Source organism: Sinohyriopsis cumingii, chromosome 9 (assembly GCF_028554795.1).
Source record: "Sinohyriopsis cumingii isolate HCF-2022 chromosome 9, ASM2855479v2, whole genome shotgun sequence".
Lineage (NCBI taxonomy): Eukaryota > Metazoa > Mollusca > Bivalvia > Unionida > Unionidae > Sinohyriopsis > Sinohyriopsis cumingii.
In genome coordinates this window covers 104,523,807-104,540,140 of record NC_142969.1, presented here as the reverse complement: position 1 = coordinate 104,540,140, position 16,334 = coordinate 104,523,807, and the positions used below count along the sequence as shown (strand labels likewise).

Sequence of the window (16,334 nt, the reverse complement as noted above, 5' to 3'; positions counted from 1 at the left end):
TGGGAGAAATGAGAATGACGTTTAGCCAGTAACTGTGTTGTTGTCTCTTTTACTAGCCACTGCAGCTGAAACTTCAACAATGCCTGTGGAGAAATTGTGGGTGTAAAGTCCACCTGTAGCTTCACCAAGGCAGTGAGCCAGATGCAAAGTAGATGCATTATTTTCGATGGAGAATGAAATGATCTCATGTTATGCAAACTTAGTATGTCTTGGTCCGTCACTCTAGATGTTTGCGTTTCTCTTTCATCTTAAGTCCTTTGTGTTATCACCGGGAAGCAAATGTTCTCCATCTATGACTCACAAAAAACTGCAATTCACTGAATAGAAACAGTTCACACTCTCAAATCAGGTCCAATATCTGACCCTTTTCCTTAAAAATATTGATTTAATTTTACTCATGTTGTCGACATTGTCCATCAATTTTTTTAAAGACAAGAACGATGAAACATTTTTTCAGAAATAATAAACCAAAAGTGTTCACCTCACAAAGAATCATTTTTTTGCTACACATTAGACAAATAAGTAGCACCAGTTTACTATAAAAACAACCACCGACAGGCACCAAATATATTGTGAGCAATTCACATAAATATCAATACATTTCGGAAACATCATGAATGCAGCTTCAGAGAAACACTTTCACATTCAGTTTTAGGCTATCATTGTATGCCCCACAATCCACAAACTTAATATACACTGAATGAGTATACAAGATAAGATGTACATCGTATCCATCGATAATTAAATTAAAACATAAAAATAGAGAGGGAAACGACAAAATCTTTCATCTTCCTGCAATTTCGTGGATTCGAGAGGTTGCACAATTTCTTCCTAACGTTAATGTGATCAGAAAGTATATTTAAAGGAGAAATTTTGGACGTGAAACCAGACACATTAAATCAGCTCCAACATTTTGTAACATCAATCCATTGTACTAAAGGAGCATACAAATAAACTCAACAGTTAGCCGTCGTGATATTTACTCACCAGTTATTTTTTATGGTAACCATTGCAAATGGATAAAATTACAACTAATTATGCACAAACAAGCTATACCTTGATGGAAAGAGGCAAGTACATATAATTTAGTTAATATGAATAGTATGGTATTCTAATTTTGTTTTTGAAATATGAAGTGGAATAATTAAAATTGTAAGAAATCCAAAAGTTAGAGTTAAATAGCATACAATATATAGAGTGACTAATACTTCCTTTTGTAAAATGTTTTTAGTTTGATGCTAAAACTGACACAAAAAATATTAAAACAGTTAGAATGACAATTTTGTGAAGTTAAATAAAACCACTCTGCTTGAGAACAAATTGTTATCATGTAAAATGGACAATATAAGCACATATGCTGTAACATAGTAACGATGTTTTCTTTATTACCTGACAAACAGCTGTTCTGCCCGTTCCATCTTTTCCAAAAGCTGAACAAGCGATGCCTGAAAGGAGATTGTGTAATATGTATTTTAAGCAAAGGCAACATATAATATAAGAAGGCAAACAAATTAGAAAAACTACAATACATACTCACGTATAAGCCCATTCACGTAAAAGCTGACCCCCAAACTGAACAGGTATAAAACACTAAAAAGTGCATAACCTGCGTATAAGCCAACCTACAAGTCTGAGACATCTCAAGATGCACGAGGTAAGTTCTAAATTCATCTATTTACTAGGTAAACTTATATTTAAAAAATTTACATGTATTCTTATCTCGAGGTTGATGTGCATTATTATTAAAACAAAATGGCATAAACTTGTTTGAAAAGTAATTTATTTAACTTTTTGCTTTTGTTTCTGCCTGATTTAGATTTGTGTATAATTTGGTCAAACGATGACAAGAATTTAGCAATCGCGAGTTGCTGTAACACAACCTCTCACTTCTGACTCAATTATCATTTGTTTATGCATTATTGCACGGACATTTTATATCAGTGCACTAGTAATTATGTTTTTACTTTGCCTTGAAATTGTAAATACCTAACTCATTAAAATGTAATCCCAGTATGCCAACACAATGAACAAACAATTAGGTTTGATTCAAGGCTCGCAATTAGGCTACTGAGCATATTTACATAAGGGTGCCACCACATGTACATTGTGGGTTTTGATTACGCACTGAATTAAGTACATCCCTTGGAGTCGAATCAGTGGCACCATGCGCTAAACTTTAATGTTATCTCAAAAATACAATAATAGAGTTTCGGAAATAATGTTCGAAATATATGCTAATACCATTAAAGCTGAGTTGTACTTCGCTTTGATGTAAGCGACCGTACACTATACCTGTCAACTTTCAAACCGGGAGGAAAAAACTTCCTGATATTTGGGATTGGTCTACGCCTTATACCTCAGATTTCATAATATCTTCCAATTTTCGCAGAGAACCCCCGATTATTACATTATGTCTTTGATTTTTATTTCTTCTAAACAAGGAAAGTCCAACATGTTCTTTTGTGTCACCTGTAAATTATTGCTGTGATGAAATAATTACTAGCTATAAATCTCTGTCTGCATGGGTTCGAGTCTCCAATTTGGCCAATGTGGGTATGTGAGAAAGCTTGCCAGTAGCTTCTCATGGGTCAGTGGTTCTATCTGGGATTTTCGTGGCTTCTTCCTCCACCGTTAATACTGGCCGCCAAGTATAGCCTATCATGTACTAAAAAATGGCGTTAAACCCTTCAACAACAACAACAACTTTACTCTAAAGAATTTGCTTCTGCAGTAAAAAGAATGTTAAGTTCAAATATTATTCATGTAAATTAATGATTTCTTTTACCTCTACAATAATATAAAAATTCAAAAATAAACCACAACAAAATAAAATCATCCACAATTAATTCCAATTCCAAGAATGATTACTACAAATTCTGAAACTCCATAATGCTATAGCGCCATTCCCATGAACAAACTTACAAGAATGAACACCTGGCATTTTTTTACCATATAAACCAATGTTAATTACCATCATTAAATTAAAAGAAGGAATGAAATTACATACCATGCAGCAAATGTGTCCTCAAAAAACAAATTCTGAATACATGTTTTATAATAAACAATACTAAATGCTTTATGAGTTGACAATAAGGGAATATGGTCGGATATACAAAGAGGTGAAAATAGTTGCCACATGTATGGTACCATGAGGCTGGCTATTTTGGTTCCTTTAGTTCAACAGAATTGGGAATCCTTTATTTGCCAATCAATTGTTGGTGCTTGTGTAACACAAACTAGTGTAGAACATGGTTTCTTTGAATTACAATGGATAAGAATTAACTTTTATCAGTCACGCTGGCTTTCTTGCTTTTCTTTTTAAGAATAATCTTTAGCTGTTGGGTGGTTTGACCATAGCTGACCAGCATATGAAAATAGGGCACTTCCCAGGGAGAAATGGTGAACCTATATATTTGCAAATTTTGCCATTAACGGACCTGGAAGATCGATCAATATTTTGTGAAAACAATGCTTTAAAAATGCAATAAAAAACCTCCCAATTTTAGGTCCCAATCTCTTTTTTTGTTTATTAAGTCTCCCTAATTGTCTTTTGAAAAGTGCATAGGTATGCCTTACACCCCGCTTTACAAAACTATGGTAATCGTGCTAATGTTATGGAATGAAAGGCAATTACACATCAATGTGCTGGTATAGTTACCGGTCAAATGTCCTCTTATCACAAGCCAGTTTCAGGGTTTTAATGATTAACTGGCCTGTAATGCTGACGCAAAACTAAAGACAAATTCACCGACTAACAACATAGGAGATGCCGAAACATCAAGCTTTCCAATGTGTGGAAAGTTATGATGTTTGCTCAGCTACACACAAAACTAAAATTGACTGATGCTGATCTTAGTTGAATTACATGAGAATTTTAGCGTTTATTATTACCACTCTTCGTGTACATGTAAATTAAGATGGTTATGTGCCTTGAACAATTAAACACGCACACCTTTCTAAAAATATTACCTCAATTTGTAGGATCGCTTACTAGTATATCATTGAAAATGAGTAACTCATAAGCGCATGATTCAACATAAATGAAAAAGCTATTAAGGACTAGCTGAAATGTTATCTGGAAGAATGCAGTTTGGTTGAAATAATGAATAAAACAAAATTTAAGTGACGCTATGCACTGTGTAAGTACTGTGCATTATAGTTCAGCATGGTCTCCCTGGTAAACTCAACTGGCCCGCGAATTATTAAGTCTGTATTTACCTTTAATTAAATTCGTGTTGGAGAAATCAGAAAATATGCACAGGCAAAAAGTAACAAAATCATACCCTGTTCTTTATAACAGTTTAATAATTGTCGGGTCACTGAAAGTTACTTTCTTTTTATATTCTTAGGACACGGAAACAATTATTGATTTACACATTGGCCCATGGATAAGCTGATCCCTTTCTTCCCGACCTTTATTTTTTCATACATTATTTGGCTCAATATATGGTAGAATTTGCCGTTTAGACACACCAAGTACACAAAATCATGAATTCTAGAAATTCATAAGTATTTAAACAGAATCTGCAAATTTTAAAAACACGTTGCACATTTAATATCAGGCACTATGTATGTATTTATGTATGTATGCGTGCGTGCGTGCGTGCGTGTGTGTGTGTGTGTGTGTGTGTGTGTGTGTGTGTATGTATGTATGTATGTTGCATAGGAATGAGGTCCGTTTCAGTTTATTTCTTCATAGGATAGAGTCCTATAATACCGTGATTCCTTTCCTTGTTAATTATTAATCAATTTTCCCTTTTTATTGTTAAGCCAATATAAGGAAAATACATACATTAACTCTTGCCTGATGTATATTTATCTTTGATAAAAATTGTATCACATGATACAAACTTGTAAAAGGTGTTAATACACTATAAAGCCATTGTGTTGGCATTGTACCTTGAAGTAGGACACAACAGTTGTGTGTTCCTTGGGAGGTGCCTTCTTCTGTTTTCGTTGCCGGGTTGAACCTTTCAGTTGATTTCTAAAACATAAATGTTTGCTCTTTAAGTGTAACTGATATAAAATTACCTACATATATTTTTTGATTTTTGAAAGTTTCTACTTGCCACCACTTTCTGAGTCTTGTGTATCAGTCAAACATGTACGTGTTTCACATCAAATAAGGTTTTGAAATAAAGAGGTTTCGCCTGTAAATCTAAGTGAAAAAAAGATAATCATGCAATTATAACTGTAAAATCTTATGTTTAGGTCCAAGACCAATGTTCTTGTCAAAGTCTGAGTCCCAGAATAATGCAAAATATGGAATTGTTTTAATAATCAATCTTATCCTTGTAAGCACCAAATTAAACTCTTCTCTTTCTTCTTGGGATGCAAGTTATAATGCCTAGCTGATAAATCAACTAAAAGCAACAGCTACAATCACACACCATTACAAATCCTGACACCGATGTACTACATAATTCACTCACCATTCTCCACCCCAAAGATGGTTCCATTTACTTCATAATGAAAAGTAAATCAATAATACTGCATCTTTGTATTGAGTGAGTTATACAGAAATTCAGATTTATGTACCATGAACCTGCAAAACAGGAATCTCAAGGGTGGAATCCAAGGATGACCAAATGGTGATCACACAGGAAGCGACTGCAGTGTTTTGTGATTTTTCTCTCATGAGGATCATGAGATATGGAACTGAAAAGATGGATGGACAGACGTAAAGCAATAACCATTGCTAAAGAGTGCAGATTGAAAGGTATGACAAATGGAATACAAAAATATATCACAGATATATATAAATCATACGTACATAGCATTCATGGTTCGCCGAAGGTCGGCAATTTGTTTGCTTTTTACACTCGAATTTGGCAAAACTTTTCCACCTGCCGTTGGTATTCTTGATTGTCGGTAGTTGTAGATGGTCCTGGATAATTGACACACATTTAATCAAGATTAAATTTTTTAAAAAGGATTTCGTTATTGTTGAATATCAATTTTCAATGAATATAAATATCAATGATGTCCTTTACAAGATTATAAGAGGGTAATTAGATTAAGACACATGTGTTCATATACACTTTTCAAAGATAATGCACACATGTATAATGAACAGACGTTCTAATAAATCGATAAATGTATGAATTGACTAGAAGTTGATGGCATGCAACGACAAATAGAGTTTCGATGAATGATCAAGCTATCATTATGAATTGGTATGAAACAAGATTAGAATGCAACCCCATAAACACACCCACACATATATATTGTAAAATATTCCATCATGGTATCTTTTATTTGTAACAGTAACTTTAAACATATTCTCTAATGTCAAATACAAGTTGACAAGAAACCAATTGTATGTACTTTGTACAGTTTTAATGGGAGAATCACATACAAAAAGACAAAAATTTATAAAGGACATTAAAAATTCAACCAGCGCATCTATAAATAAATATTCAGGTCAAAAAGTAAAGATAATAACCATATCAGTTCTTCAAAGTTTAGCTTACAAGATTGCTGCAATAACTTTGTGGATAAAGATCAATTTGTTTTCTATGACACCGTTAATTTATGTAACTTATTTATTTGTGGGAAAATGGTAAATTATTTTTTTTTTGTTGCTTTAGTATAATTGTTTAGTTTATCTATAATAATGTGGAATACAAAATTTAAAAAATAACATTGTATTTTATTGATTTCACAACTCTGTCAGTTCCGTTACTACCCATACAGTTTGACACAAGAACCTCCAAATTTTCCCATCTTAATAGGCAAAGAAAATGGCACGCAGTGAAGACAGTTCATTTAATATGAAATCTGATCAATTTTCATTTCATATGCCAAAAGGTTCGATTTTAGCTCAGCCTAAAGTGACGTTATATTAAATTAACACAGCCTCTTCAATGAGTGGAAAAGAAGGTGAAGAACCATTCTGAAACTTCTAAACTGGAATATATTAGAGAAACCGGAGCAAAATGGCAGTGACTTAGGAAGAAGTTCTGGGCCCCGCCAACCTCCCAATTCCTGCAACTTCATTCTGGCCCCATTCCAATAATAACACAAGTTGTTTTATGGGAATTTCCTTTATCCCACATCTGACAAAGTTGCAGGGGTTGTGTGATCGGGTGCCACACCATTGCAAAGTATTATAAATGTTAAAAGAAAACACATAATATTAAGCCAAAATTGTTTTCAAATCCATAGAACAAAGTAACCTCCCCTTCCTTTCTTGTGAACTTTTTAATTGGATTATTTTATTCAGGGAAAAGAAACAGTTTGTTGATAAAAAATGCTGTAGTGTTTTTTAATTAGACAGTTGGTGTCCTGAGGAAAAACAATATACTAACGCTGATATGGTTCCTGTGGGGCCTTTTCGCACCGAAAAAAGATCGCTAATGAAGTCATCAGAACTTTGTTTCAAACAGTTTTTCAATTCCTTGTTTAGTTGATCTCTGTTTTTCTCGATGAATCCATTAGCCACGTACAGGACCTACACAATAGTAAAACATTTCCTGCCACTTAAATGTGTAGGCAAAAAAGTGATATAAATGATACGATTTTCATAAAAATTTATAAAAATTCATAAAAATTCTTCAATATCTGAATATTTTGTCAGTTTAGAAAATATGTTTAAAGCAAGTAAACCTAGAATAATACGATATAAATGTCACAAACATGGTATTCATATAGAACTAAACTCAGCACGTATTTCATAGTTGATTGTCATATAGTATTCTGTTTTGACTACTTTTAGAACCTCTCTTATTTGGCTACTAAGTTGCGCCTGGCAGAAAACGTAATGATTCTTGATGGAAAAAAATGAAATGTTAATTCTCATCAGGAACAAAGATAATATGCTAATGATTCAAAAATAACAACTGATATAGAAGCATTATCCTTCGAAATCAAAGAAAAAAAGGTTATATTTAGTGTAGTAAAGAAGTACCTGTCCAGCAAAGTGTTTGATGGTAAATTCCGGTTGATGTGATTTCGTTTTTGTGTAGAACTCGGAGTTGTCAAAGTTGGCATTCAGTAAGTTTACGAAAGATTCATCTGTTCCAAAGAGAAGCTTGGACTGCTCATCCAGTGTAGAAAGAACACTTTTCCCTTGCTGCAAAATGTTTGGTTCAGCTTTATCAGTGTGTTTTGATATTTATTATATTGTAGACTCTTAAAAACGAGTTTGATTAGAGATTTAATTTACATTCCCTGTTAACAACAGTGCCAAAGTTGTATTAAAGTTAAAACATGAAAATATGAGCTGATATGAAATAGATCGTATTAAAAAATGAACTTTAAAAAAATCCTAGAACACCAGAATGTAAACTGTCATATTTTTTAATATGAAACATAAAACAGAAGTTAGGACATAAAATGTGCCTTCCCACTGGAGCCGATCAAGAGAATTTGTAATCTAACAATAGCATCTAAGTGAAATACAAATGGCAGTTCCTCCTTTTAAGTTTGAAAGGTGAGGCTAATGAGAACTGCTCTTAGCTACTAATTAACCATAATTATAATGCTCCTTAATGTATGGGTTGCATGTCGGAAATTATAAAATCTATTCGTAATTATATTTGTCGGAAGAAGAAAAGATACACCTGTATCAGCAGATAATCTAGTACCTTGGTCAAGAAATCAATCAATGCATCGTTGTTCATAAAGGTAATTTCTTCTACATCTATTCCTTCTTCCTTGTAAATGTTCAGTTCTGTCTGAATAACCTTGCCGTTCATAAAGTTCTGTAGACGTTCATTTGCAATGTTGATACAAAACTGTTCGAAGCTATTGATGGCCAGTTTTTCGAATCCGGCAATATCGACGATTCCAATGTTCTGACAGGCGCCACCTCTGCATAAACAAAAATGCCAGTAACATACGAATACAGTACTGAATAATGAGAGAAAGAGATTGCTTTGCTCCATACTAAAGAAGAAAGAAAAAAATGCTTGTTTAATGACAGCAAACTTATTTGTTTTTTGTTCGAGGAAAGGAGACCAAAGAAAGAAAACACGAAGCCATTACCATTTATACTTCCTTAAAAATATTTCACTATGGCAAATATGTACGAATAGAACACAAAAGCACAGAATTGCAGATAATCGTGGAAAAGAAGTGAATATAGTCTATAGAACTATTATTAAGAGTAACACAAAATAGAAAAATCACTTTTAACAAATATTTGAAAACTTTCACCTTTCAGGAAAGAGAGAGATGGTCCATCTATGGGAAACTAAAAATATACATCCTAATGAAATTGAAGTGGATAGCTGCAGAATTTCTAGAGTTACAAAAAAAGCGGAGACATTTCTTTCATTTCAACTTAAGTGTTCCATCGTGACTCAGGCATATAGGCGGGTAAGAAAAATCTCTTTTTTTGGAGGAAATTTACATTTATGTCTCAAAATCGAGTGGCATAAAATGAAAGACGGGTTGACAATAGTAGATTGTAATACACATTCGTGGTTGTATTTGTGATACAAAACACAAACAGTCACGGTAATGCCATCATCATCATCATCTTCTACCTTATGTGGGACTTAAAGTTATTGTTATCATATATGTTGTTTCACGTTCATACATCAAAGGTTCTAAAGAATTTTGTAATCGCAGTACCATCTAAGCCTTATTATGTAAATCCTAATTTTACAAACAACTGTCCCTGAAGCACACACATGAAAGTAAAGTAAACTAACTTTATAATTTCTTCATAGATAAATTACTTTGAAAAGGTAGATGCGTTATAAAGGTTCAAATTAATGAGGCAAATATATACATAGTTTCTAAATTAGATATGATACAAGTCACAAGATATTTTCCATCCATTTTCGATCATTAAATATTTCTTTGAAAATCAAACATAATTTGAACAAGTTAGGTTTTGTTATCAGCACAATAATAAGCACCACATTGGGAAGATATACTTATCACTTCCATACAGTGATTTGGAATGTGAATCTGCAGACTAGCATCTATTGGTAGGAGAGAGAGAGAGAGAGGGACAGAGTGAGAGGGAGAGAAAGAGAGAGAGGGACAGAGACAGAGAGAGGGAGAGAGACAGAGAGACAGAGAGAGAGAGAGGGACAGAGTGAGAGGGAGAGAAAGAGAGAGAGGGACAGAGACAGAGAGAGGGAGAGAAAGAGAGAGAGACAGAGAGAGAGGGAGAGAGAGAGGGAGAGAGAGAGAGAGGGAGAGGGACAGAGACATAGAGAGGGAGAGTAAGAGAGAGGGAGAGAGAGAGAGAGAGAGAGATATTTGCCTGTGTTCCTCTGGATGTAGGTCTGTGTTGATCTGCCTAACGATCCACTGGAACATTCGCTCGTACAGTGCTTTGGCCAGAGCGTCTCGACCAACATTTGCCTCTGCTGGACTTTTCTTTTTCTGTACTTCATTGCCTGTTTATAACCAATGTATGCTGTCATAGCTTTATATTATTGTGACTAAATGTATATAGATTATATTATTTAGAAATCTTTCTTAGAGTAATAGTTGGATTAACAACGTATGTGTTGGGAACTCCTTGACACAATAGTAAAATACAAAAAATATCTCTGAAACAAAAATGTATTAGGTCAGATTTGAGCATTAGTTTTTTTTTTTAAATTTTCGCTTGTCACAGATACTTGAATTTGTTCATCATTAAATGATTTCTCTGATGTCCAATCCAGTTTTGGGCAGATGAACCCGCTCTTTCTATTAAGTGTCCTTAGAAATAATACCAAACGTTTCATAAAATCCCATCCTGTTAAATTTATTGCACATTCTGATTATCTGTTCTTAAATGAACATATTGCCATAAGTTTGGCATAAATGAAAGCTACAAACAAACCTTTACGTAATCCTAAAATGAAAAGATTAAGCTGTTTCTTACCACCAGCTGTTATCTGTGTAGATATAAGGGCACTGATAAAGTCCTCTGGTTTCAAGCACAATAGGTTAGCAACTAAGTTAAAAGAAATAGAGAAACAAGGAAATAATTCAATTCTTTGGTATGCAAATATCTATCTATCTATCTATCTATCTATCTATCTATCTATCTATATATATATATATATATATATATATATATATATATATATATATATATATATATATATATATATATATATATATATATATATATATATATATATATATATATATATACTTAGGAGACAATAAATATGAGAAGTACTTTGTTAAATGCTGATGTTCAACCAAAGATAGTCATCACTTTGACTACTGAATAACATAATCTTTCTGTCATTAAAACGTAATATAATTTTCCATATATTTATTTGTATTTACAATGTTTATATCCATAAATGAGAGGAAGGCTGTAAACATTTGACTTTAGTTCAAGTCCTTGCCATCTGTCCTGAAATCTACAACAAAACATTCTGAAATAAAATATGTTTAAGCTAGGTACTTTACTGTCATTTTAATTTGTTCAAGATTCATGTTACACTACGAAAGTGTATTAAAATGTCAGCGCCATTGCAAATTTCAGTGTTATTGATGCCAGTGCTGTTAATGCTAGTTACAATATTACTTATGCTAGTTGCTGTGTAATATTGCTAGTTGCAATGTTATTGATACTAGTTGCAGTGCTATTAATGCTAGTTGCTGTGTAATTATTGCTAGTTGCAATGTTATTAATGCTAGCTGTTGTGTTATTAATACTAGTTACAATGTTATTAATGCTAGTTGCTTTGTTATTAATACTAGTTGCAATGTTATTAATGCTAATTGCTGTGCTATTAATACTAGCTACAATGTTATTAATGCTAGCTGTTGTGTTATTAATACTAGTCACAATGTTATTAATGCTAGTTGCTTTGTTATTAATACTAGTTGCAATGTTATTAATGCTAATTGCTGTGCTATTAATACTAGCTACAATGTTATCAATGTTAGCTGTTGTGCTATTAATGCTAGTTGAAATGTTATTAATGCTATTTGCTGTGCTACTAATACTAGTTGCAGTGTTATTAATGCTAGCTGTTGTGCTATTAATGCTAGTCGCAATGTTATTAATGCTAATTGCTGTGATATTAATACTAGTTGCAGTGTTATTAATGCTAGCTGCTGTGCTATTAATACTAGCTGAAAATTATCAGCACTAACTGATGTGCTATTAATACTAGTTGCAGTTTTAATAATGCTAGCTGATGTGCTATTTATGCTGGTTGAAATGTTATTCATGCCAACTGCTGTGCTATTAATACTTGTTTCAAAGCTATTAATGATAGCTTTTGTGCTATTAATACTAGTTGCAATGTAATTAATGCTAGCTGGAATGCTATTAATACTAGTTGCAATGTAATTAATGCTAGCTGTTGTGTTATTGATACTAGTTACAATGTTATTAATGCTAGTTGCTTTGTTATTAATAATAGTTACAATGTTATTAATGCTAACTGCTGTGCTATAAATACTAGCTACAATGTTATTAATGCTAGCTGCTGTGCTATTAATGCTAGTTGCAATGTTATTAATGCTAACTGCTGTGATATTAATACTAGTTGCAGTGTTATTAATGCTAGCTGCTGTGCTATTAATACTAGCTGAAATTTATCAGCACTAACTGATGTGCTATTAATACTAGTTGCAGTTTTAATAATGCTAGCTGATGTGCTATTTATGCTAGTTGAAATGTTATTAATGCTAACTGCTGTGCTATTAATACTTGTTTCGAAGCTATTAATGATAGCTTTTGTGCTATTAATACTAGTTGCAATGTAATTAATGCTAGCTGGAATGCTATTAATACTAGTTGCAATGCAATTAATGCTAGCTGTAGTGCTATTAATACTAGTTGCAGCGCTATTAATGTTAGATGCTGTGCTATTAATACTAGTTGCAATGTTATTAATTCTAGCTGTAGTGCTGTTAATACTAGTTGTAATGCAATTAATGCTAGCTGTAGTGCTATTAATACTAGTTGCAATGTAATGAATGCTAGCTGTAGTGCTATTAATACTAGTTACAGCGCTATTAATGTTAGCTGCTGTGCTATTACTACTAGTTGCAATGTTATTAATGCTAGCTGTAGTGCTATTAATACTAGTTACAGTTTCAATAATGCTAGCTGCATTGTTATTGATGATAGTTGCTCTGTTATTTATGCTGACTACTGTGTTATTAAGGCTGATTACAGTGTTTTTAGTGTTATTTACAGTGTTATTGATTTTAGTTGCTTTGTCGTTAACGCTATGTCACGTTATGTAAGAAAATTTGTTGACAGTTTCTGCTCATGTTTATAGATGTCTTCTGATAGAATTCATAATTCAAAGTACTTTGAGTAATGTCAATGCATGTTATATAATAATACGACTTTAGACCAATTCTGAAACAAAGAAAATACCTGTCCGTGAATTAGCCATTGCATTACGGTCAAACTCGCAGTTACTTCCTTTGAAGAACCTTGCCGCGGGGTGAGAAACTATGTTGTTTGCAATTTGCAGTGATGTCACAGGTCGGGTGAGGCTTATAGGCCGGAAACCAGACATTATAACACCTCAGTGATACCACCCCAGACCGTTTTCAAAGAGAACACGGGTATCCAATCGGAACTAAGATAGTCCAATTTTGGGCGGGTTTTCTCACGCAGCCAGACATTATTCTGTTTAATCCATTGTGAATGGATCATTGAATTGTACGGACATTGGCGAGAGCAGACATAGGGAAGTTGGAAACACTAGAATGCGCTTCGAATGCCAAAGTTAAAAGGTCTGGAAAGGGAGTTCTATGAACTTTGGATGAGACTGGAACAAATGCTTGTGAGGAAGATTTCCGGGTGGGATCGGACCCCACCTAAAGATTAGAGAGGAGAAGACGTGGAGAGCACGTAGAGATAAGCCGTTATGCAAGGAAAGAGGGTCGGAGATGGAAACGAGGGTACCGGAAGTACCGACAAGGTGGGTCGAAAGAATGAAAATAAGGGTACCAGAGGTGCCTACAAGGAGATCCGGGAAACGGAAACAAGGGTACCGGTAGTACGGAAAGGAATACTAGGAAGAAGTTACAGATTTAAAACATAGAAGGGACACGGAAAGGAAAGCCTCTCATTTTTAATTTTGAGGGATGAAATAATTGGAATTGGATAGGTCGTGTATTGATTGGAAGGAATTGCGTTGAACTATTGTCCTGTACTTATGGAATTCCGTGATATAGTTTATTAAATGGTTATACCTTTCACCTTATTAATTTTATATTTTAACATCTAGACCGTCCGCTTTCCTGACTGGGGCCTCGGATCTATTTAACCTCTAAATTGTCCGTCCTTCTCCGGGGTTAGTAATAATTCCATAGGGGGCATGTGACACGCTAATTACAGTCGTATTAATGATGGCTGGAGACGCCCGCGGCAGGAATAATTAAAGCAGTAAGCTCAAGTATATTTCCAAAACATACCGAGTAATCTTTTGCTTTACGATCGCAAATGTAGTGCAATTCATTGAACAACAAATACCGCGTTTACGTGCTTTCTGCTCATCATTGTTAACCTAATGCAATGCAGTGTCAAACCAAATCATTGCTAACCCATGGCAATGCAGTGTCATACCAAATCGTTGCTAACCCAAAGAAATGCAGTGTCATACCAACTCATTGCTAACCCAATGCAATGCAGTGTCATACCAAATCAACTAATATCGGTTCTGATATTTCAAAAGACATGTTTCTTTGGTTGACCTTAATTAAATATTTCAGTATGTAAATGGGTTAATTTTTTAATTTTCATTTTTAGTTTATCTTGTAAAATAATTCTTTGCTGTGTTTCAAGATAATACATTTTCCATGGCTTGTAAAGTCAGATGTAAGCTTTGTTAAAAATGAAATCAGTTAGCAAATCATCCATACACACGTGCAGGCATTGTCAGCTAAGCTTGGTGTCACGTGGCATGGAATACATTGCTTCAAGGTAAAAGAATTAACACAAAATTTGGAAAAAATACGTTTCTAAAGGCATTGAAATTTTACTTAAAGTTGATTCATCCAGCCTTTCAATTGGCTTCAGTTAGAACCTTTTCGAGTAAGCTTTGGAGTCCAGTAAAATCTCTTGACAGTGGCTTGAAATTCTGAGATATGCTTTGTGAGATAGCGAAATTACAATGATTCCTGTTAGTAAAGTTAACACCAGTATGTAAGAACTGAATATTCACTTATGACCAAAGGGGCATTGTTGGCATCATACAATGTTGTCTAGAGATGAAAGGGTTATTTCTAGGAATATACATGTTTTTTAATGCAGGGGTGGAAAATGGACTGTGAAGAAAAAGAGAAAGTGCATACCATTTGCTACTGGTTCCAGATCCACGACCTCTGTTGCACCAGGTTCAGTGGAAGATTCCTTGAAGCAGATTTCTGTCAGGTGTACCACGGCGGCTGTCATGATTAGCATCATCTTTGGACTCTAAAACGTTAATATAAAAAAAATAGTTCGAATTTACATTTTCTAACAAAGGTATTGTAATTAAAAATATGACATGCGTTATCTGCAATTATGGTTCCGTTTACAGCTTTGTCGATCCTGATTGATTATTTGTTTCTAATGCCTAGTCTCTGTTGGGAATATGTTTTGTCAGACCGAATAGCTAACCATTTCTGGGAGCAGACATCATAATTTAAAATATTTACGAGAAGTGATGACGGCAGTGATGAGTTTTTTTAAAATGGACCGTCTCTAATTTAATAAGGTTAGGAATTCCATGGATATTACTCGGGAGTTTTTTTTTTTAAACATTTGAGACAGGAATAAGTTTTGTATTAAGTGATTATGTCACGTCTTGTGACGCATGGCGCGAAATACCAATCTACTACTTTAAGAAAGGTTAGCTGATGGGTCATACAAAATAATAGGCAAGCAAAACAATGCAACTTAGGGTCTTGTGACTGCCTGGTCATTAGTTACGAGAGTATTTGCGCGCTTAAAATCCCTTCAGCTGACAACGACTGCATCTTCGCTAACCAAGGTGTCGATGTGTCAACCCTATCTACACCTTGACAGGGGGGCCCCGAGTGGCCAAGTGGTCATAAGCGCTCTCCGTTATGGATCACTGCCATCTCACCTCTGCGTGGGTTCGAGTCTCGGATTCGGCCAATGTGGGTATGTGAGAAAGCTTGCCAGTAGCTTCTCGTGGGTCGGTGTTGTTTTCTGGGGTTTTCCTGGGTTCTTCCTCCACCATTAATACTGGGCGCCATGTATAGCCTATCACAATAAAAACAACAACAACACCTTGGCAGATCGTTCATATATTTCGGTGCTTCGGGTATATGTATTTCATTGGATGAGGCGGCAAGCTAGCGTATCAAATCAAAATCAAGTTGTTCAAATTCGAGGCAAGTGGAGCACACAAATGGAATGGACTCATAAGAAAGCAATTTTCCAC

The 16,334-nt window shown here is 34.3% G+C and overlaps 1 protein-coding gene across 1 annotated transcript in view; it reads right to left on the bottom strand.

Annotated features, from left to right (window-relative positions):
• Nucleotides 1–16,334, bottom strand: part of LOC149792385 (uncharacterized) — a 102,949-nt gene that overhangs the window by 49,894 nt on the left and 36,721 nt on the right. The window contains exons 7-15 of the mRNA XM_089970969.1: nt 15,238–15,358; nt 10,835–10,906; nt 10,223–10,358; nt 8,589–8,814; nt 7,910–8,074; nt 7,311–7,453; nt 5,774–5,887; nt 4,900–4,984; nt 1,390–1,445 (exon numbers count right to left, since the gene is read on the bottom strand). Coding sequence (XP_089827095.1) covers nt 1,390–1,445; nt 4,900–4,984; nt 5,774–5,887; nt 7,311–7,453; nt 7,910–8,074; nt 8,589–8,814; nt 10,223–10,358; nt 10,835–10,906; nt 15,238–15,358 — 1,118 coding nt within the window. The remainder of the gene's footprint in view (nt 1–1,389; nt 1,446–4,899; nt 4,985–5,773; nt 5,888–7,310; nt 7,454–7,909; nt 8,075–8,588; nt 8,815–10,222; nt 10,359–10,834; nt 10,907–15,237; nt 15,359–16,334) is intronic.